General features: G+C 50.6%; 1 protein-coding gene across 3 annotated transcripts in view; it reads right to left on the reverse strand.

Annotated features, from left to right (window-relative positions):
* Positions 1–204: 204 nt before the first annotated feature.
* ATAD1 (ATPase family AAA domain containing 1) overlaps positions 205–22,501 on the reverse strand; it is a 49,239-nt gene continuing 26,942 nt past the window's right edge. For all 3 annotated transcript variants that reach the window (XM_051982648.1, XM_051982649.1, XM_051982650.1), the window contains 7 exons: positions 17,641–17,761; positions 13,535–13,735; positions 9,787–9,893; positions 7,358–7,447; positions 5,235–5,285; positions 1,808–1,941; positions 205–352 (listed from right to left, as the gene is read on the reverse strand). In XM_051982648.1, the coding sequence (XP_051838608.1) occupies positions 232–352; positions 1,808–1,941; positions 5,235–5,285; positions 7,358–7,447; positions 9,787–9,893; positions 13,535–13,735; positions 17,641–17,761 (825 nt within the window). In that variant the 3' untranslated portion in view covers positions 205–231. The remainder of the gene's footprint in view (positions 353–1,807; positions 1,942–5,234; positions 5,286–7,357; positions 7,448–9,786; positions 9,894–13,534; positions 13,736–17,640; positions 17,762–22,501) is intronic.

Below are 22,501 nucleotides of genomic sequence, written 5' to 3' on the forward strand. Positions count from 1 at the left end.
ACAAGCTCCTCCTCTTCCTCTTCCTCCCAGGGACCCAAGAGGCTGCCCTGGCACAGAGCCGAGCCCCTCAGCCCCCCACGATCCCGGGCAGAGGCCCCATCACTCACACGACCGCTCGGTCCAGTCAGCCCGATGGCACAGGCCCGTCACCGATCACTCCCGCCCCCCCTCTTCCCTTCACTCTGGGACAAGAGGACACGAGGGAACCATACAAACAAATGACCTTTACTCTTAATCTAAACAAACATGGGTTAAAACATTCTGAAAAGCGGCGTCCTTTGATTTCTTCATCTTCTCGATCGCCCGCTGCAGGTCCTGCTGTTGCACTGGCCGAATTTCATCTTCATCATGGCTAGAAACCAAACAAAGCCCCGAAAGGTTCAGGCTATGACCAGGGGTGCCCAAAGACTCTCCCACGTGGGAGGGCTCGGGGAGACCCCGACAGCGCCCAAGTCCTTCCCAGCCCCAGGTCCCCGGCCGGGAATAAGAGTCCCCCACAAGGCAACAATGTGGTTTGTGCTCCCATGGAGATCTGCCTGAGAGCCTGGCGCTCTGGGGATGGGTTTCATCACCCGCTTCCTTCTGTGGTTTAACCAGGGACCATTCCTAGAGTCATCACAGCGATGCCTTTTCTCTCGCTTGTGATTTAATATGGAGAAAAGTGCGACCTTGTACAAGTCTGAGATCCCCCAGGATGTCTGCCGCTCCACAATTGCCTGCTTAATCCAGCAACAACTAGGTGGCGCTGCTGCCCCCCTTGTGGGCAGTGGGGGCCCAGGCTGGTGTGCGAAACTACTGGAGGGAACACTGGGCAGCTTGGGGATCAAGCGTGGCTTAGGAGATCATGAAACTGAAGGGGAGCGACTGCACGCCGTCAGCTAATTGGGTCAGGTACCGAGTCACAGACAGACTTCCTGGGGGGCCCACGATAAGTGAGCAGTCCTCCCGGAAAGGACTTGCCCGTGGGCCAGCTGTTCCCAATGGGCCTGGGGCCACTGCTGGTCACTGGGGCCGGCCCTCCACCAGCAGAACAGCCTGGCAGGTCCCCAGGACCACACGTGGGGCTCCCTGCAGCGTGCTGGCTGCTCCCCTAACCTGCACAAGTCAGTTTTTCAAGTTCATAGTTACGCTGAGTCCGCCACGACGACGAATCGGTGTCACCACGGCAGTGAATCCTTTCAGACCCTCAGTAGACCCTGCACTCCAAGGCTTGAACCCTCATGGAAATGGGGCAAGACGGAGAAGCCCTCCTGGGGCCAGCCCAATGGCTGCTGCTGGGGCTGCCAGCTCTGACCGCCTTTGCTATTCTGAGCAGTTCCCAATCATTTTGTTAAAAAACCACCATAACAGAATCTGCAGATGCTCACCCTGTTTCCCCTTTTAAAACCCCACAAGGGGGCCGCTAAGCAGTGACCTCGGCCTTGGGCTTCCCAGAGTTCAGAGAATCCGTGCTGGTCAGCACTCTGGCCACCGGACAGAAGCCTGGCCCATGATTCCAGGCCCTGAAGGTCCGGCGGATTCCTGTCCTGGCTGTGGTTGGCTCGCCATCTACCCTCAGGGTCTGAAGCTCAGTCCTTGGTCCCCTGACTCCCCAGGACCCAAGGTTCCGTCCCGAGCCATTCCCTCTCTTGCCCAAGGAAACGAGACCATGGGCACCAGGGTGGCAGAAGCACCAATGTGACCCCCCCCAGAGGGAGGATGGGTGATACCCCAGAGAAAGGACCTGCTCTCGCTTCGGGCCCCTTGGGTGTCGTGGGCGAGCGGCGGCTCCCCGGCCTCGAGGGCCGAGACACCCGCAAACACTCACCATTCTTCCGAAGCGGAATTCACATACTCCCGGACACAGAGGAGGGCAGCGTCCCGACACATTTCTTTCAAATCACTTCCTGAGAATCCATCGGTTTCTTTGGCGACTTCTAGGAGGTCCACGTGCCTGTCCACCTAAAGTGGGGGCAAGGGCCGGGAAGGAAATTTGTGGATATATGGATAGAAAGTCACACCTGTTTGACATGTATTGGATTACTTACCATCTAGGAGAAGGGCGGGGAGGGAGAAATTTGGAACACAAGGTTCTGCAAGGGTTCATGCTGAAAAATGATCCGTGCATTATGTTTTGTAAATAAAAAGCTTCATAAAATAAAAGATGAAAGAAAGAAAAAAAAAAAAAAAGAAATGTTGCTCAATGCCGCCAAACCCCTTTCACTGCTGGGGAAGAACAGGACCGGCTGGGGGCGGGGTCGAGCCCATCAATCGGGAATTCTTGCCAAGTATAAAGGGAATTTTCTAACAAACTTTGATGGTTCCTGAACCAACCTGGGACCGAGAAGCGGGGTGGGAGTGGAAGGCACTGGGTATCCCGGGGGCTTGGTCTCTTTACCAAGCCTGCCTGGCTTCCGGCCCACTAGGGCCGGCACCTCTTCTCTGTCCTCTGTTTAACAACCGGATCTGGAGGGAACGGGTCAGGGGGCGGGCCAGGCCCTCCACCAGTGAAGGCTGCCATCTCTCTGGAGTTTGCCTGACCATCTGCAAGAGGAACTCAGCCAGAAAAGCCTCCCTTCACAGCCACTCAGGCTCAGAACCAAGCTGTTAACCAGGAAGAAGGAAATCCAGGAGCTGGAGACATAGAGAGCCTTGGGAGGGGGATCCCCTGATCTCGAATGCGTCATCACCCCTTGCCGGGAGAAGTTTCTACCTGCAGCCAGCATCTATCCAGAGCCCCGCAGAGGGCAAAGCCCTGTGCAAAGATTTCACAATGATTCTGGAGGTGCGGGCCATTATTATTCCCATTCTATAAATGAGGAAATTGAGGCAGAGAGAGGAGAAGTTACCGGCCCAAGGCAGGATTTCAACGGTTCTTTCTGAATCCAGATCGGCCTCCTTTGACAGACAGGCCCGAGGAGCCACAGATTAGCCTTTCTTTCTGGGGCTGAGAGGAAAGACCCAGCCCAGGGTAGCCCCCTCCCCTTCTGCTCTGGGGGCATCTGAGGGCAAGCAGGCACAACTTCCCGGCCTCCCCCGTATTCTACCAATCAAAGCTCTGTTTAGGTCAATGAAGACCTGGATTAGAACAACTGATTAGAGTCTGAGGACTCTGAAGGCGCAGGGGCGAGGCTGGGGGCTCGGGGCACAGATGGCTCCCTCCGCTTCTGTATTTCTTTGAAACAAAGCAAAGCCTCCCCAGAGCCTCTTCTCTCTCTTTTTTCTCTGAGGCAATTGGAGTTAAGTGACTGGCCCAGGGTCCCACAGCTAGGAAGTGTTCAGTGTCTGAGACCAGATTTAAACTCAGGTCCTCCTGACTTCAGGGCTGGTGCTCTCTCCACTGCGCCCCCTAGCGGCCCCTAGAGAACCCCACAGAGCCTCTTTTCTCAAGAAAAGCAGGGATTTGGATGGAGCAATTCTGCTACATGTTTAAATAAACCCATTTCTTTACTTTATAACCACAGTTCAAAGTTGAGCCAGGTAGAAATTTCAGTTTGTAGCTCTGGTTTGAAACTTCGAAGAAGAAAAATACTCAGGTTTTTTTTTTTTTTAAGTTTGCTCTTAAAAATATATTTGAAGAACATTTAATAATTAGTTATAAAACTGACCGGACTAATTAATAGTTCCTTTGTACTTTTTGCTTTTGCCGAGAGGCTGTTTCATCTTCCCATCGAGCACTGCTCGCAGTAAGGAAAGAGCAACAGAAAACATCCCTGCAAAAAGCCCGATCTTCCTCCGGACAAGAAACAACCCGCAGAACGGGGCAGCCATTTGGCATCCCCAAACCTGGCCTTGGGAAGCAGAGTGTCATGAAACAAGGGCGATTTCTCTCCTTGTGCCGGAGAGGGCCGGCCTTCGGCCCCCTGTGGCAGTGGGGGCTGTAAGCGGCCTACGGCCCTTTGGTCACCCCCACCTTCGGCAGGGCCTGTGAGCTACCCCCCGGGCTGGTGACCAGAGGAACTCAGGCTCTGGGCTCCTGCAGAGATCAACAGTGAGAGATGGGGGGGGTTCCTCTGGGGCCAAGGATTCCCAGAGCGCGTCTCCTGTGGGAACAGGCAGGAGGGCATCCGCTGGAGCTGGTAACAGCCCTGCAGAAGGGCAGGGCCCGGGGCCTCACAGGTGTCTCTCCTGCAGAGAAGGCCCCCCAGTTCTGCGTGTGCCTCGAGAGAGAGAGGCCGGCCAGTCTGCGCACCGGCTGGCTCCTGCCCTATGGGAACACGGCAGCTTGTGCCTCAATGACGCCTCCTTATTAACTGGCCGCACGAGGCCCTCAGGAAGAAATGCTCAGACTTACAGGCCTTCCCAGCTGTAGAGGCTGGAACTCTCGAGTCCGAGCGCTGAGGTCGGGAGTGCCGAGCACTTGGGGCTAACTCCTGGCTGGACAGTGCTCTATGGGCATGTGCTTGGGAAATGGCCTTCCCATCCTGTGCCGGCTCGATGATTGGTGCATTCAGAGGGTTGTGGGAGGGACTGGAGGGTGGAGTGAGACCGGCCAGAGTCACTTTGGCGATAGATGAGGAAGAAGGGGTCATGGAGATTCTGCTTCCATCCTGTTCACTTCTACCTCTTAGGACCAAGAATAAAGACTAGGGACTTTTGCTGATCCTGACTCCTGGGTGTTCTGGGTGTGAGCGCGCTCGTCACACCCATCCCTTCCCCCTGCGCCATCCAAGGGGCCCACGGCCCGTGAGGGAAGCGAGGACCCGGGGATCGGGGACTTGCCCAGGATCCCCCTGGAGCAGGAATCGGAGAGATTGCCTGCCCTCCTTCAGGCCTGAGGTGCTTTTGTCCTCATGCTGGGGGAGGATTCGCAGTCTCCTCTGTCGGGCCTATGAGCAGAGATGTCTTGGGGTCCGTGGCCATGGGCTTAGGACTAGGGACGAGAAGGCGGTGTAGACAGCACAGGACTTGAGCTCCCTGCCCGGGGCTCCTTTATACTTCTGCCAGGGTCCCTCCAGGTCCCCCTGACTCTTTCTGACTCAAAGCCATGAGACAAGAACAAATGCCCTGATTCCTTCCTTTCGGGCCATTCCCAGGCCTCTCGAGACTTCTGAGGACCTTGTAAGGTCCAAAATAAAGGTGAGTGGAGCTTAAATTTTGGGTGGCAATCACCCAGCACCGAGATCAGCTCCTTTACAGAAACAAGATTAGCATTTACACGCAGAGCCCCCAAGCAAACGCTTTCAAGAAAACTGCCACCAAAGCTTTTGACCTCCACAAACATGGTAAAAAAAAGGGAATAATTCTCTACTTACATTTTCATTCTTGAGAATCAGCTTCAGGATGGCCTCTCTCTGCTTTAAAGCCTGGTAACAGAAATGAGATAATTCAGCCGCCATGTTTTAGAAAGCCTCAGCGAGCCGTTCTACTTTCCTCCCAATTCCCTGCCACGTGGACGCCGCCATCAGCTCCGTGACAAGGTGGGTCCCAGTAGGGAGATACATTCAAATCTGTTTTAGTGCCGCGGCAACTCGAGTAAAGCATCCCGTGGGCTAAAACCCAGCACCGGCTAAAGGCTCTGGCAATGTCCCAACTCCAAAATCCTTCCAGCCCGGGCGAGGCCTCGAAGGGAGCCCCAGGGTCAGGTGCCTTTGGGGCGGCCCCTTGGGCACTTTGCCCTTTCTCTTTAACCGCCTGTGCCTGGGGCTGGCAGGACTTTGGAGTTCCAAGTGCTTATTGAAGACAAGGTTTTTGGTCGGCCACTCTTCCACATGGGGAGTTCCTGACAGCACAATGACAGCCGTGATGTTAAAGCAGGGTCCCCCTTCTAAAAAAGGAAGGGAAGCCAGCGCTTGTGAACTCCTGAAAGGAAAGCGTTCACTAAGGAAGCTTTTGTCATCTCACCTCTCCAAGAAATCCTTAAACCATTTAAAAAGAGCAAAAATCCCCTGCCCTGAACTCGCCAGACCCCCACGTCCTGGTCCAAGTGTTCTCTTCACAGGCCTGCAGCCGTGCTCGTGCAGAAACCTAAGCAGTTTTTGTCTCTCAACGATGTCAGTTATGAGCAGCAAGTTATCTGCTGATTCCAGGGGAAAGGATCTGGCAGAACTAGGGAGCCTGAATTTTTTTTTTAAATATCTCTTACCCAATCATCACTGAGGACAGAATTAGGTGCAATGAATATGGATTCAAAAGTTATAAAAGTACCTGGTGTCCGGCTATTTGGGGCCTGCTCAGGAAGGCAGCTGAGAACTCAGATTTAAGTTTTAAATTAAAAAAAAAAAAAGACCCACTTGGTTCAGGGAGGGGTTTTCAATAGCTACTCATCCACTCTTACGCCCTGGTGAGGCAATACGAACACACTGAACAATCTTGTTTAATTAGGAAATGGACACGTGAGGAAGCCATTAACAAGCCATTAACAGGCTCCCATGGGTCACCTACTGAACTTTAATCTTTGAGGAAAGACTGAAAAATCAGCCGTGGCAGGGGCCCCTCATGCACTGCCAAGAGCACTCCAAGTCCTGCCCAGCACTGGCTTGGGGTGTTTGGGGAACCCAGGGCCAAGAGGGGCAAGAATCGTTCTTGGAGCGCGGCACCAGTAACTGCTCAGGCCCTTCCGGCAGCCGGAAGATCAAAGTGAATTCCTGAGCTCTAAAAATGGCTCCCATGAATGGCTGCCCTCAAGTCCCCACCTGCATTCCCCACCCAGAAGAAACTCGTTCAGGAGTTAGCAGAGGTTAGGGCTAGAAGGGAGCTTCGGGAACGAACCGGTCCCAAACAAAAAAGAAAAGTACAAGAAAACTCCATCTCCAGTTTCTTTGAAGTTCCAAAGTTCAGGCAACACTGGTACATGTGACTCTGCAGACAGGTTGCTCTGGGGAAAGGAGTCTGCCCTGGCTCCCTCCTCCTGCAAGCTCGGCCAGGATGGCTTGCGGAGCGTTCCAGCAGCTGGTCAGCTGCCGCCCTCTCGCTCTCTCCTGGGTCCCTTCTGGGCTCCCAGGGCCACTCCAGAGGCAGGGGGTCACCATCTGGGCCCTTGGTAAAGTGTGGCCTACCAGGTCCCCGGCTCGTTTTGGGGGAAGACCAGCCCCTGCTGCGGGAGGGACGACAAAACAAGCCCCTGAGGCTCATTTCCTGGCTCAGGGACCTGGCCGTCAGGGAGCTGCCACGCAGCAGCCACGGAGAGAACGAGCAACGCGCCACGTCCATCTCAGGCAAAGCCGCCAGACCGCGGAGGAACGTTTGGCAACTGTCCTTTCTGCAGCGGGTGCCCGCCGAGTGGGAGCTGACAGGGAGCTTGGCTCCTCCTCCTGGGTCCCCGCTTCAGGCAGAGCCCAAGGGCAGGGGACACAGAGAAAGCTGAGCCCGGATCCCCAAGACCAGAGAGGTCCATTAACAAGGCGCGCCTGCCCCAGCGCCACGGCCGCCAACTTACTGGCTGGTTGATGTGAAACCTCGTCGGCATTCTCCTCATGATAGCCGAGTCAAGATCCTGAGGACGGTTGGTCGCTCCCATCACTATGACCTAAATGGTACGAGGAGAAGAGAGTCAACTCCACCAACAACAGCTCTTCCATACCCCCCTTACAGCTGCAGCTAACGGCCTGGCTGAGCCCGCCTTCCACACAGGTCTCCACGGGAGCCGAGGCTCGTTTTATTCCTAGCGCTAAGACAAAGGGGAGCGTGTGGCCACCCCCAGCACTCCCTGCGCCCCCTGGGCTCCTGTCCGGGGCTGAGCGAGGCTGCCACCTGGGGAAAGAGAAGGAGCTCGGCATCTGCCTTAAGCAAAGTCCTCTGGAACAGACTCTCCTTTTCAATGGTCAAGTCAGAGCATCAGGCTTCCATTTTAAAAGAAAATAAACCAATTAAGATGGGATTTGTTAGGATTGCTGCTTCAGGCCTCTGATCACTGATTCACTGCCTCATGATCAATGGAAAGGTTTCATGAGAACCTTGATGACATCTTTCTGAGCTTTTGGACCTTCACAGAGATGTTCAGGCTTTGCTACCAAGACCCCACGCTATGAATGTCAGTTATGATGAAAAAAGAAACAAAGAGGGCAGAATGATCTCTTTTTCTGAGATCAAAGTTTAGTTAGAAAACCTGTAAGAATTAACAAATGAATCAAGAAATAAAAGTTAGCAGGAAAGCAAAATAACCCAAAATCATCAGTGGTTTTTTTTTTTTAAAGAAACTAAAAAATCCCAAAATAAATAAATAGACAAAAAGATAAAATCCATTTTAAAATAACAAAATGCATTAAATTGCTGGGAGCTAATGGGCCAAGAAAATAAGAAATAATTCTTCTTGAAATAAAGGAAATAACCAGAGAGATTGTCATTATTCATTGCTTGGCCATGTCAATACAATAAAAATGGAATTTTTCAAATTTACCTTTGAAGCTGGGCAAATCACAAATGGCTGCTTCGCAGAAACAGATAAAATAAAATATATGTGGAGGAACAAAGGGGTTAAGAAGATCAAGTGTTAAAAAAAAAAAGTATTTTTGGAAGTAGGTTTGGTGTTGCCTGATCGAAAACACAAATGCAAAGCATCACTGTCCAGACTATCTGGCAATAAATAAAAAAAGAGAAGAGATGATATTAACATCCTTGCAACCATCAGATGTAAATTCAAGAATTCAAACTCTGAGGGAAGAATTTCCTATTCACCAATAAGAGCTGGGCATTGAGAAAGCAGATGACCAGAAAAATCCCAGCAGGCACAATCTGATCGCCAAGGCCGGGCAATCTCAACATGGAGTCTCCCCAAACGTTAGAGGGAAATGGATCATTTCGGGAAATGGGCGTTAGGCAGGAAGGCCTGAATCCTATCAATCCTGACATTCTGGAGATAAACAGAAGCAGAAGAATCCCCAGCAAACAGAAGATGTGGGGGCATCAAGGACCAACCAATTCCCAGTGATGACTGACTTACTTGTCATAGGCTTGAAGACCCTATCAAGAAATGCTATGAATGGAAAGGAAGGAGGCACGTGTGGGACCATAGACACTCAAGGCCAGGTCTCCATTGGCCCCGCAAAGGGGGAGAAGGCCTAGAAAGCAGTTTCAGAGACCAGGCTGATCCTCTAGAAAAGAGCTAAAAGTCAAGGGCAAAGACTGGAAATGAAGAAGTGTCGATGGGCCCACACTGAAATTAGAAACCCTTCAAAAAGGCAAAAAATTGGTTCAATTAGAAGACTTTTCAGAACCAATAACTGGTCACTTCAGACACTTTTAAGAAAACTATCTCTTGGCTGGGTTTTATTCCCTACCAAAACAACTGAATTATATTTAGGGATTCTAATTCCCCCTGCACCCGTCATCCACATTTACTTATAGAATGTAAGGTAGAAGAGAACAAGAGGAAGATTTGTTTTCCTAAAAACAGAACACAAGAAACCAACTCCCAAATGGAACAAGCTAAAAGTTAAGCCAAAAACAGGTTCCCTTTTGTTTTGTTTTGTTTTTGTAGAGGGGAGAAGGAAAGAAGAAATACTGAGGAAAGGTGAAAAGGGAGATGCTGAGTCAAAAGAACAGATGAATTCTGGGAGGAAACGAGAAAATGGTAAAAATTACTAAGGTGAAAACATCTAAAAGCAACAGAAGGTACTGAAACGAGAAAAAAAAAGAGACCAGATGAGAAGGTTGATCCTTGTAAGGCCCAGGGCAACTGGTCGTTTCCTTCCTTCATAAATGAAGACACTTCTACCTGCTGTTAAAAATCTACAACAAATGCAATCCATTCATATTTTATGAAACAGGGTCACTCTGAAGAAACGTGTTCTATTCTAAGAAGCACTAACTACAAAGGCTTCCTGACGGCCGGCCGCTGGTCTCTGAGAGCCCCAGCTCCTCACCCACCTGACAGCTGTAGTCTGTATCCAGCCCATCCCAGAGGCTCATGAACTGAGCCTTCATCATGGCGGTAGCTTCATGATCCGAACTCGAACGGCTTCGGAGGAAAGAGTCTAAAAGGAATAGAACATGTTCATCTTAGAAAGGCAGAAGTCATTCTTGTAAATCTAAGTCAAAGCTTGAGTGATATGGGAAAGCTGATGTGAGAGAGAAGACACAAGCGCCCATGCTGCCCTGGACACCCATAGTCCGAATCCCACCTCCAGAGCCTCAGTTCTGCTCACGTGTGGTGTGAAGTGACCACGTGTGTGATGCAAGCCATGGAGTTACTGCAAGGGAGACCCTCTTAAGTGCTGTAAAAATGCATTTTAAACACCATTCAATAAAGCCCTTGGAGAATTAAAGGGAAAAAGTCACCCCATAACGCTTTCTCGGATTCCTTTATTTGTTAAACTGAGGGAATGCTCTGTCCGCATGGCCAGGGAGCCCATGCAGTCTTCCCGCCTACTTCCTACCCACCACCAAAGGCTCAGACCCCTCAGCCTGCTCTACAGGAAGGGCTCTTTGCCTCGGGTGTGCCCCAGACCTCCGTGGCAGTCCAGTGAAGCTTTTGGATGCAAAGGATTAAATTTGGAAGCAAATTATTAAATACACAAAACAGAGGATTACAATGTAAATCAATTCTACTGAAACATTTCATGAAAATGTTTTCTAAAAATTCACCGGCCTCTCAAAATGAATGTAGAACAGATCCTAAGAGTTGGGGGACTAAGGGGAAAGCTCTAGGAAAGATGGATGGACCCTGGACCCAATTTTCCCAAGGATTTCTCCTTGCTGTTTCCCCTTAAGATTAGGGTCTTGCTGTCTCTCCTCTTCTACCTATTTTTACTAACAAACAGAAATCTGCTTCATGTTGTACTCCTAGACCTTTAAACATGATGCATCAAGCTTCACCTCAGGAACCTGAGGCTCTAGGAAGGTCAAGGGGGGCAAGAGGGGAAATATAACTAAATGTCCATAATTCAACAGTGAGCAACGGAATGAGCCATTGCCACCCCCAGTCCTCTTGATAACTGCTTGAGATTTTCATTATTGAAAAGTAGATACGGTCACATGAAAAAATGCCCCAAATCACTAATAATTAGAGAAATGCAAATTAAAAACAATTCTGGGGGGCCTCCTCACCCCCTCCTAAGATTGGCTAACCTGACAAAAAAGGAAAATGCCAATTGCTGCAGGGGGAATATAAAAACAGGTACATTAATGGTGGAGTTGTGAACTGGTCCAACCATTCTGGAGAACAACCAGGGGCTCCAAATTCTGCAAACCCTTTGATTTAGCAGTATCACTAGTATTTTAGTATCCCAAGGAAATCAAAGAAAAAGACCCACATGCACAAAAATATTCAGAGCAGCTCTTTTAAAGTGGCAAAGACTGGAAACAGAGGGGATGCTCATCAAGTAGGAAAAGGCCGAACAAGTTGTATTATATGGTTATAAAGAAATGCTACTGTGCTATAAAAAATGACGAGCAAGATGGCTCCAGAAAAACTTGGGAAGAATTTTATGAACTGATGCAAAGTGAAGCAAGTATAACCAGATCATCATATACAGCAACAGTAATATTGTAATGATGATCAACCACGAAAGACTTAGTCACTGAACAATAAAATAATGCAAGACAATTTCAAAGTGCTATCCACCTCCAGGAAGAGGTGAAATATTGAGTGACATGGGAAAGCTGATGAAACTCAACTGATTCAACCAACTCTGAGTGCAGATGGAAGCACTTTTTTTGGGGGGGGAGAGGGAGGAATGGGATAGACATGGTTTAATATTTTAAATGTTTTGTATGATTTCACATGTATAACTGATCAGTTTCTACCTTCTCCATGGATGAAGGAGGGGTTAGAGAAAGAGAATTTAGAACTCAGAATTTTAAAAATATATCAATAATAATTTTTAGAAGTTTTTTTTTAAATGAAGATGATTGTTTTAGAGAAAACTGAGAAGACTTGTATGAAATGATGCTGACGGTAGTGAGAAGAACCAGGAATTCAAATCATATAATACTGTAAAGACTTTGAAAGCCACAAGAACTCTGATCAATGCAATGACCAGACATGATTCCAGAGGGTGACGCTGAAACACGCACTCACCTCCTAATAAAGAGGTAATGGGTTCAAGTAGATACCCAGACAAGCATGTAGAAGGGGACAATGCCAGAATTTGTTTGACTTGACTATATATATTTGTATTGTACAACAGTTTGCATTTTTTTTTTTTTTTTGCTTTTTCATGGGCAGGGGAAGATGGGAAGAAGAGAAGGTGGATGGGTGTCTCTGAAAGCAAAATTACATTCACCAAAAAAGTTAGTTCCTTGTGGGGGTGGAGAAAAAAAAAAAAAAAAAAAAAAAGCAGACCCTGTTACATGAGCTTTTAAAGTGTACACGGAATTAAACTGTAAATGTAACAAAATTTAATAAAATTGAATTCCCATAAAAGTAATTTCAAGAAATTCTAAGGTAGAAATATGCTAACCTGAGTGAAATCTTAATGGCTCTGGTGGAGGGGGTGGTGGAAAGGTACTCCCGTTGGTGTAGGGACCCCCACTGAGAACCTCCTTCCATTGGTCCAGCTTCTATCTGCCCAGACCCCAAAGGTGAAGGCACTCACTCACTCTAAGGATCACCAGGTCAAGTGAATGCAGAGATGCAACTTGACCTCGGATCTTCTGGTCTTTGAGGTCAGCCTGCTTTCTACTGCCCTGCCCTGGCATTCTATTGGCTCCTTCACTAATCTAGGAGTGACGATGACCTAAATCGTTTCGCTTTTCTAAGTTGTGTCGTTCTCACCAGCGATTGTTCCTTTTTACCCTACCCGCTAAGTGCTACGGAGTTTAGCCCAATGTTGTGAGGGATGACATGATCAGGGGGCAGCAGGGCTCGGGATTCCGTGTTAGAATCAGTAGGGATGCCGGTGCCTTCGAGGTTTCAGGGATTGTACTGAACCCATCGGCTTCTAAATCAGAAATTTATTTTTTATCAACTCAAAGATCCAGCTTCCTCTTAGGTGACAGTGGACTGCGGACTCGTGAGGAACTCAACTCCCTCCAAATGACAGCCGCAGACATCAAGGGAGAATCCAGAAAAGGCAGAAGTGGCCCCTCTCAGCGGCCCTGAGGCCCAGAGACCTCAATCCTTGCTGCCCGGGGCCTCAGCTTGCTTTGAGCCCTGCGTGCCAACTGCCCTTCGGAACCACAACCCTGAGTCCAGAGAAAGTTAGATTCCATCCATCCACTCTGGTCAAGGTAGGAAATGCAATAATTTTTTAAAAAAAGGTTTAAAAAAGAGGCCATTTTCACAATAATCATAGTTACAGGTTTAAAGGAGCAGCTTTGGTTATGTGGTAAATTCAATGACCCAGAACAATCCCTGATGAGACGCTGCAGTTTGCTTTTTAAGAATGGAAAGCAGAGGTAAGGAAATCATACTTTTAAAAACCTCTGTTTTCATGCTAATATAGATTAAGTTTTTCCCCCTAAATTATACCTAAAATTTTGTCCATGCTCAAAACATTAACAACATAAGAGAGAGACCATAACATTTTAAAATCCTATTGAACTTGAAAGTAGGCAGACATTTCAGTATAACACCTATTTTATTCCAGAATCACCCTGCATCATTCGTCGGCAAATACAAATGTGCAATCTGTTTAAGGCTGCTTTTCTGGTAACACAGAGAAGGCACTTGTACCTATTTCATCGATAAAGATGATCGAAGGCTGGAGCTTGATAGCAAGGGAAAACACGGCCGCAGCCAGCTTCTGGGACTCTCCGTACCACTTATCCGTCAGGGTGGAAGGCTGAAGGTTAATAAATCGGCACCCTGCCTCCTTGGCAGTAGCCTTGGCGATCAATGTCTTACCACAGCCTGGAGGCCCATAGAGAAGAACTCCTGAAAAGGAACACACAGAGAATGAAGGTCAGTTTGGCTTTAGAGGGCTCTAACCCCGGGCTCCCTCCTACGTGGCGGCCGGCAGTGACTGCCCGTCACCCAAGACCTCAGTGACGAACAACACTCCGATCCCGCTTTGTCTCACTCGCACGTGACACGTGACTGTCGATTTCCACTGCCAGACATTAACACAGAATATCTGATTTAAAGTTTTCAAGTGGATTTAAAGGGAGTGTTTGTCTACTGTTAAGCAGACACACAGACTCTCTCTTTATGGGCCCTTTCATGAAACGTTTATCCTAAGAGATGCAATAATGTGATTTAAATGGGTTATTCTGCGCAGCTGACACGGACACCTGATCTGTGGGTGGAGTGACAATGACCATTATCTCATGTCAAGGCCCAGTGACCTCTCAGTCCTTTCTGTTGATACACTGAAATCAACCCCACTCTCACAGGTCACCAAGGTAGTCAGATGCCCTAGAACAGATAAAGCCTATGGAGGCTACCAGGACAGTGACCAGCAGCGCTCTCTCTCCCTGCTCCCGGAGTCTCTCCAAAGAGGTGAGGACTTCTCCACAAGAGCGAGCCTTGCTTGGAACTTCCAAAGGCCCACTCTATTCTATCCCATCAGAAGTTGGCAAGACTGACTTCTGATTACAACCTGAGCTACTTTTGTACACAAAGCCCTAGGGTTTCAATCTTGAGCAAGTTCCTTGGACTTGCCGATTCCAACTAGCGTGAAATATGTGCCAAAGCAGCTGCGACCTCCCTCCATGGGACGAATCCACGAACCGATAATGCGGACTTCAATCAATCCTGTGAACCCTTCTCCATGTCATCCCATGGGCTCATTAAAATGCCAACAAATTAGGACCTTTCCCAAATTCTCAAGACCTCCTAAGAACAAGAGAACACAAGGGCTATATAATATGGTTCCCCAATCTGTGTTTTTGCTCCTACGTTTCTCTGATAACATCCTTTGTGGTACATTTTCTTATGTAAGAGGGCATCTACCACGTGTTTTGGCTGATTTGTGCCCACAATGCACTTCTCTGCCGATTTTTGGGCTCACATCATCACGAGAAGAATACAGCTGTTTAAAAGACGGCCCCCTCTCTCAGAGAAAAGCTTGAGATCAATAAAAGAGCAGTGCTCTCTCCCTCGGTCTATTGTGGGTAAAGCTCACTGTCCACTTACAGCGAATGTCCAAGATACATACACTGATGTATGTATGAGCAGCCCAGGTCATTTGTTCAACGCTCAGTTTATAAACAGGTACCCTTAATCCCTTCTTTACTGCTGGTGTGGAAAGACAAAATTATTTGAACGATTATCTCACCGGGGAGACTTTGCTCCCTAAGTAACAAGGGTGACTGAAATCAGCATCCTCTCATCCCAAGAAGCATTCAGAAGACTTTGCCTTGGAAAGAAACTCCCTCTCGCCTCCGGACAGAATGGTTTCCTGGACGGTCAGAAACCCTTATGGGAACACATCTCTTCAGTTATAGACTGGAAGGTGTGTCAAAGGCTGACTGGTCCAAGGCCCTCCCTTTCTCAGAACTCAGGAACAGAGATTTCTGGAGGCAGGCCTTCTCCAGCACCAAGTTTCCTGTCTTCCATCCCTGGCTTGGTAACAATGTTCAGGGAATATTGTCAACTGCTCCCATAGCATCAGACACACTTTGGTGATCAAGCAGGCCCTTCAATATGGAATTTCCTTCTAACAAACTCAAAAGCCTGAATGAAGTCCATCAGCGAAGCGCTTCCCAGGATTTCATTTCCTCATTCATTCATCCCTTGGGGGGTGTAAAGATGGGACGTGCTCCGGGACACAGGCCGGAAAGACTGGTGGCTTCTCCCAGTGCCCCATCCAAGGATCCTGGCAATTCAGGTGCGTGTTATTCGACACAGATGGGGAAGGAGGCAGACGAGAGGCAGCTCCCAATGTGCTCTTGGCCTTTTTTCTAATTAGACATTTCTCTGATGGGGTCCTTGGTCCCATTTGGGCGCCATTTCCCATTTGTAATGGAAGGCAGCCACGTTGGGGCCCCAGGACCCTCCCCTAGACACTTTGGGAGCTGGTCCTTCAGGCCCTCCAGCTAAGCACTGCTCTGGACAGACTTTGTTCAGACCCACGTAAGACTCAATCTGACCCTAAAATGGAATTCTGGCTACACAGCGAATGGTGAATGAGGCATGTGCTGGAGTAGGAGCCCCAAGACAGAGGGGTGGATCTCCCGTCCTGCCAGCGAGGTGCAAACACCTTCAAGCATGATCCAAACACTGTTCAAGAGCTGCTGCCAATTTTATCACTGACAAATTAACTCTGTATAATTGTACTCAATTGCTTTGCTCAACTAATGGTTGAGTAAGTATCTGAATGCGGTTTCTGAGGTAGTGAGATTACTCACTCTTAAGGCAGCAAGGGCCCCTTTCCAGAAAGTGGGAGCCATTTTTCGCCCTTCATATTCGTTCTCGAAAAGGACCGACATCATCATGTTGTCTCGTGTGGACTGGGATAGGAGGCAGAGCTGCCCAGAGCTCTCTTCCTGCCGTCAAAGTCCGAAGGCAGGACAGCGGTCAGGATGGCCGGCGACAGCCCAGGAGGCAGCGTGTGACCCAGCCATCCTTGATGGCGCTCGCTCCAGCCGCTTTCTGCTGGGATACACTGCTCCATCTGCCCTCTCTGCTGGGGAGGTCTTCAGATGCTTAGGGACAGCCATCTCCCTACCTCCCCTCTGGTGACCCTCAACCTGGTTTAGCGCATCTGCTGAGATGGTTTCCAGGGGAGTGGTCACTTCTCATGACCTAGCCCAAGGGAGAGTGGAGCACAAGACATAACAACCGAGTGCCCCAAGGGATCAGACTGAGTCTCCCTGGCAAACGAGGGGAACCAAACCCACTGTTTCTGTGCCCACAGTGCCAAAGTGGCCTCCAGGGCTGGGTCTACAATCCCAGGTCAGACTGCCTGCTCCTGGCTAAGGACGGCTCCTCTGGGTCACTTTTCATTTTCTGCTCTTTGCGAGAGCTCTGGCAAACTCAAAGACAACTAAACCCGTAAACATGAGTCAGAAAACAGTCATCCAGGGTCACTGAAAGAGGGCCAATGGCGCCATTGGTGCATCAGTGCTGCCCCCGCCACGTGGGAGAGCGAACCGAGCAGGACAACCAGCACATTCTAAGTACTTTTAAAAATAAGCACACAGATGGCTAGTTTCAGGCACACTCATCTTCTTTCTCCTATTTTATATATGGAAAAGCTCCGGTTTTTTTTTTTTTAAGTACAAAATTTTAAAAATGTAAATTAAAAATGCACTGTCCGCCTTGAAAACAGATCAACAAACCCCATCAACTCCTGAGCACGAGATTAAGAGAGACAAGATAATCAAGTAGATTATTGCCGATGGGCACATTAAGAACTTGGTTTCAGATCAGAAGGATGTTCTTTCCCTAATCCTTTGTCTCAAAATTAGCTTACCTTTACTGTAGGTTCTAAGTCACTTGCAATTTGCCATTGTCTTTATAAAGACTCGTTACAATCTAAAAACTAGGTCAAAATTCTACAATTTCAAATCTAGAATGAGAAAACTCTGAAATAATCTGGCTTAGAGCTCTGCAATTTCTACCACCACCGTCTTTCAAATTTTATTTGAAATATACAAAATGGACTTATGATTTGCCCAATTAACTACCTAGGGGGGGAAAAAGTATTTCTTTAAATATCTGGGTAATGAAACAATAAAATAGAGTATTTACTTAAAATATAATATTCATTTATTCATAACATTCATTTAAAAAATAACCCACAGCAGCCACAAAAAATAATGTCGTGACCTTCCACTGCTAACAAATGTCTCTGTGACAAAGTCAAGTTGGTGTGCCCCTTTCTCCCATCCCCTTACCTTTTGGAGGTTGGAGAAGTCTGGAATTTTCAAACAAGTGCTTCTTCTTGATAGGCAGGATGACGGTGTCTTTGAGGTCAGTGATGACGTCATCCAAACCCGCTATGTCACTCCAAGTAACCTGAGGCGAGAAGCAGACAGAGGTCAGGATGGGGAGAGATGAAAGGCTGGGGGGGAACGGCCACGGATGGAATCAGCTAATAAAAGGTGAGGTCCCAGTCTGGGGGCTGAGGAGGATTTTCCTCGGCATCATCTGTTAACACAGAACTAGGCCAAAAAGAGACAATCACAAGGAATTTTGATTCCAGAGCATTGCTTCTGGGCTGGGAGGGGCGTCTGAGCCCAGCCACAGATGGGGAAACTGAGGCCTTGGGGGTTCAAGGACTTGCCAAGGGCTTATGTGATGTGGTCTGGGCTTAGGGTGGCTTACTGAAGCCATTAACCAAGGTAATGAGCACCACAATCAAACCAGGTGGGCTATGGGGCCCCTCGGGACAAGATCCTGCGCTGGGGGGAAAGGATCCCAATCAAGCCAACGGATCAAAATGGGATCACAATCCCGCACGAGCAGCTGAGCCCTGCAGACCGGAGCCGGGACCATCCAAAGCTCCAGTCCTAACAGTCTGGATCAGGAAGTGAGAGCCTCGAGTGCATGGGTCAGACATTTTGTTTTCTACAATAAACATCTCGCTCTGTCTTGCTTGGACCCAAGAGGACTGTTCGAGGGCCAGACAAGGAGAGCCCCAATGGACTTGAGAGCACAGGAGGGTGTGCTGGGTATTGGACGGGGGAATCTGGCCCATGGCAAAACGCTGGATGCTGTCAGTGATTCAGTGCCGCGTCCTGCCCTCTGACCCACGAGGCGACTGAATGGACAAGTCAGAGGGGATCTAGAGTCAGCCTGCACAACTTGTGGAGAAGACAGAGACCAGCAGACTGGCCGGACTCGACCTCAGCTCATTGTGGGGGAAGGAGGTGGTCTCTACAGTACTTGGATCCAAGCTGCTGAGCATGTTAATGGCCGCCCAGTCAGAGCCAAACATGACCCAAAGACGCCCGGAGGCGGGCAGGGCTCAAAGTTCTCTCAACAGAAAGGAGCATTAGGTCAAAGGAATAAAATGCAATTAATAGGGAAAAATCTACGTGTGAGAGCCCAAGATAAATGAGCTAGAGCTGGGCAGGGCCGTGTCACCTGAGGAACCCGGAGGTGAGCTGGTTTTTCCAGTCACAAAGGTTCTAGGTATCTGTGGCGAGGTTTGGACCCTGGTCCTTCACTGGATGCCATGGCCTCTCCTTCCACCTCCACCCGCTGCAGGCCTGACCCACGAGGAAGGTCCCCGTCCTGCCCTAGTGCTCCCTGGAGGAGCGGACCCCGATCCATGCCAGCGATTCCAGGCACTGCCACACTCAGATCCCCGGCCCTGCCCCCGTCCTTACTTCGGTCTCCTCCAGAGCCCCAAATGAATGCCATGTGCCCGCTGGAAGGCCGGTTCCACAAGCCACAAGCTTCTCTGCCTCCTTCCCTCCTCCCAGCTCTGCAGGCTGCTCCATGACAACACCCCCTTCTCTTCCACTCCAGGCTTCTTCTCCGGCTGCCCCCTCAGCCCAGAATGCTCTGCTTCCCACCCCACCTCCTGACTTCTCCAGGAAACTTTTCCCAGCCCCTCAAGGTCAGTGCCTCCCAGCTGCCACTTATTGCTATTTCTTCTGCCCAGAGCATTGATCCCCTCCCTCCTGTGGGTCCTCAGCGCAGCGCTGGGCACACAGCAGGCACTTAACAAATGTCTGGGAAGGTGCCCGAGAGCAGGAGTCTACACAAGAGGCCCACGAGCTCCAGGAGCCGGCACGGAAATGTGGCGGGACCCGGGGCCGTCCTGGAGAGGAGGGTCTGGGAGTGGCCACGAGAGCCCCCGAGCTCTGCCCTCCCCCGGCGCCCTCCAAGCCCCCACCACACCTGGGGCACAGTGACACGTGGGAGAGATCCAGGGGAAGGCGCCTCACAGAGTGACGCTGGAGTCCGGGGCAGGGGACAATGCGGCAGTGGACACCGAGGGGCCCAAAGGAAGAACGAGGTGGCCCAAGGAAGCCCTTCTTCCTACTCGGCAATGAGGCCGGCTGATGGCGGGCTCTGCTTGGAGGCGGGCACTGGCCCCAATGCCCTCAAATTCTGTGAGCTGGGAAACAGAAACCCGGGAAGCTCAGGGCCGAGGAGTGATGGATGCCCGTGGATAACCAAGGTCTGTGAGTCCGGACCACGGGGCACGGCTGGGTCTGTGATCTTGGCCCCAGTAACCGTCCCCCACACAATGCCTCACCAAGCTCTGGAGGCTGCCTGAGGACCAGGGAGGTTAGGAAGCCTGCCAGAGGCAGCCAGGGTCCTCCCTCTGGGGTGGAGGTCTCTGAGCAGGTGGAGGCCGGGGTCTGCTCATCCTCCGCCTCGCTGCCTGTCGGTCGCCTCTCCTGCCCCCAGTGCCTGTAGAGTCCTGTCTCTGACTCCTTCAGACAGCGACGTTCCGTGACTTGTAGCATCCACACCAGAAGCATTGTGGTGTTTAAAGATGGCCTTCTGTCTTAGGGAGAAGCTTGGGATCGCTAAAGCAAAAGACAGTTTCCTAGAGGGAAGTCCAGCCTTCTTCCTCCTCCTGTTGGATCCTGTTCGGCTCTGGGCCCAGCTCATTTTTCATCCAGTGCCGGTACACGACGGATGTACCAATGGAGCGGCAATAGGAAGCGTCCATCCCAATGTGTGGCACGGGTGAGACAAAGGAGTTCTCCATCCACTTGGTCTGCCCTGTGTGGATAGTTAGACCAAACTCTTCTGAGAATGAATTTCATTTTGTAAATCATCTACATAAACTCTAAAATCTGTAAAGTGCTTTACACAGAACGTACTTGGATCTCCCGATCACCCTCTCCTAGAGGCGGCAGAGATTTCTTTTTCTCTATTTCACAGATGAGTAAACTTAGTTTGAGAGAAGTGAAACCAGTAAGTATCTGAGGCAGGATTAACCCGGGGACTTGGCGCCTTCCGGCCCAGCCTCTCCACTGGACCACATGCCCCTCATCTACTCTGGGCTATTCTGGGGCCGACACAACGTCACCCACAAACAGGAGCCCCTGAAAGGGAGCCGTGCTTCCCTCAGGACTCGGCCCAGCACGGTGCATTCGTGATCGGACTTATTGGTGAAGCCCCCCTCTCTCTGGGCCAGCTTTCGGGCCCTTCCAAGGTTCCGCCCTCGCTCACTCCAATCCGATCCACTCCACGTCCGGCACCACCTCCTGATGTCCCGGCCCTCTGAGAACGAAGGACCAATCATAAGGTCTGGATTCACAAGAACTTGAAGGCAGAACCGCGCCCCAGGGAGTCAGGCTCAGCGCCCCCACCGTGACTGAGCCAGTGGCTGCCCGTCTGTCCCCCCTCCTCAAGCTTTCAAGGATGTCCTTGACATGGGCAGACAGTGCAAAGATGACAAAGCTCAGGGCGGGGAGCCGGGGGGCACCAGTTACACTTTCTTGAAGTTCTGAGGTCATTAAGGTACGTGTGGTACAAATCTGTGTGGCTTTCTCCCCTCTCAGAATGCCCGCAGAAGGATGTCAGCTCCAGCCCTGTGGAAAGGCTTTCCGCTATTATGAGGGGGGTTGGGCCCACCCCTTCTCATCTTCACAACCCTAATTCCCCAAGCACACTGGGAAATACCAGGTCCCAAATGTGGCGACTCCGGTCACACTGAGAACGGGGCTTCTCGCAGAAATCCTCCCCCATTTTCTTCATTCGTCTCTTCCTTGTCTCATCCCCCAAGAGGGTCACTTCCCAGTTTCTCAGCTCTTTAAGGGGCACACGGTGTCCTCAGTCACCCAGAGTTTTACAGACAGATTTATGGTCTCTCCGAGGGTCTCCTAGGGTCTCCAGGGGCTGCCTTCTTCTTTTGGAAAAGTCAGCAAGTATTTGCTGGCTCAGGTGGTTTCTGGCCTCTTTGGGCCTCCTTGTTACAGAAACTGGTTGATAGTGAAAATGCCTGAAGAAAAGGCTCACCTGGGCCCGGGCCCCCGGCAGCCCCTCGTCTTGGGCTTTCTTTCACACTGGCCCTGAGTCCTGGGTCTCGGCTCCCACCAGTGGTAGTCTGACTGCACACGGCAACCATGAGTGACCCCCATCTGTCCCAGGTCATCCTCCTTCAGCTGCTCTTCCCTGCTCGTCAGGGCTCACCGTCCCCAGCACCTCCCAGCTTGCCTTCCGAAGGTGGTGGGAGTGCCGGCTATGGCATCCATCTGCCCACGGCGTCCTCCCTCTGTCCATGCCATCCCCCTGCCTGTGCTGTCTGCCTGCCCGCACCATCCCTCTGCCCGCATCACCCCCTCCTCCCCAGCCCATGCCGGCCCTGATGTGACCAGTCTAGCTCCTCAGTGACCTTCTCGGTGCCACGGCCCTTCTGCTGGCGCTCCTCACAGACTGGCCCGGGGCCCCACAACGAGCCTCCTCCCGAGCTGTGACGTTTCCCGATTTTGTTTAGAGACTTTAGGGAGGCGACGTCCAGGGGGCTTCGGTTCCTCCGGGACGAGCCACTTGTCTGGAGGAGGCTCCCACAGCCAGAAGCTGGCTGACCCCCAGCCTCCTCCGCCCCGCTCCCACCCACAATGGCCACTCCCGGCAGCAGCGGAAGGGGACAAAACAGAACTGAGATTTCTCTTTTTCACAGGGGGACGAGCTGTTCCTCATCCCTGGAAGGCAGGTGCAGTCGGGACCGGCGTGACCGAAGCTGCTGTGGCCACGTGGCACCTGGACCACAGCACCAGAGGCCACTCTAGCTGCCTGCCCTGAGAGGGCACGCGGCCCTGGGCCTCCACTGACATCCCATTCTGT

This window comes from Antechinus flavipes, chromosome 2, assembly GCF_016432865.1.
Source record: "Antechinus flavipes isolate AdamAnt ecotype Samford, QLD, Australia chromosome 2, AdamAnt_v2, whole genome shotgun sequence".
NCBI lineage: Eukaryota > Metazoa > Chordata > Mammalia > Dasyuromorphia > Dasyuridae > Antechinus > Antechinus flavipes.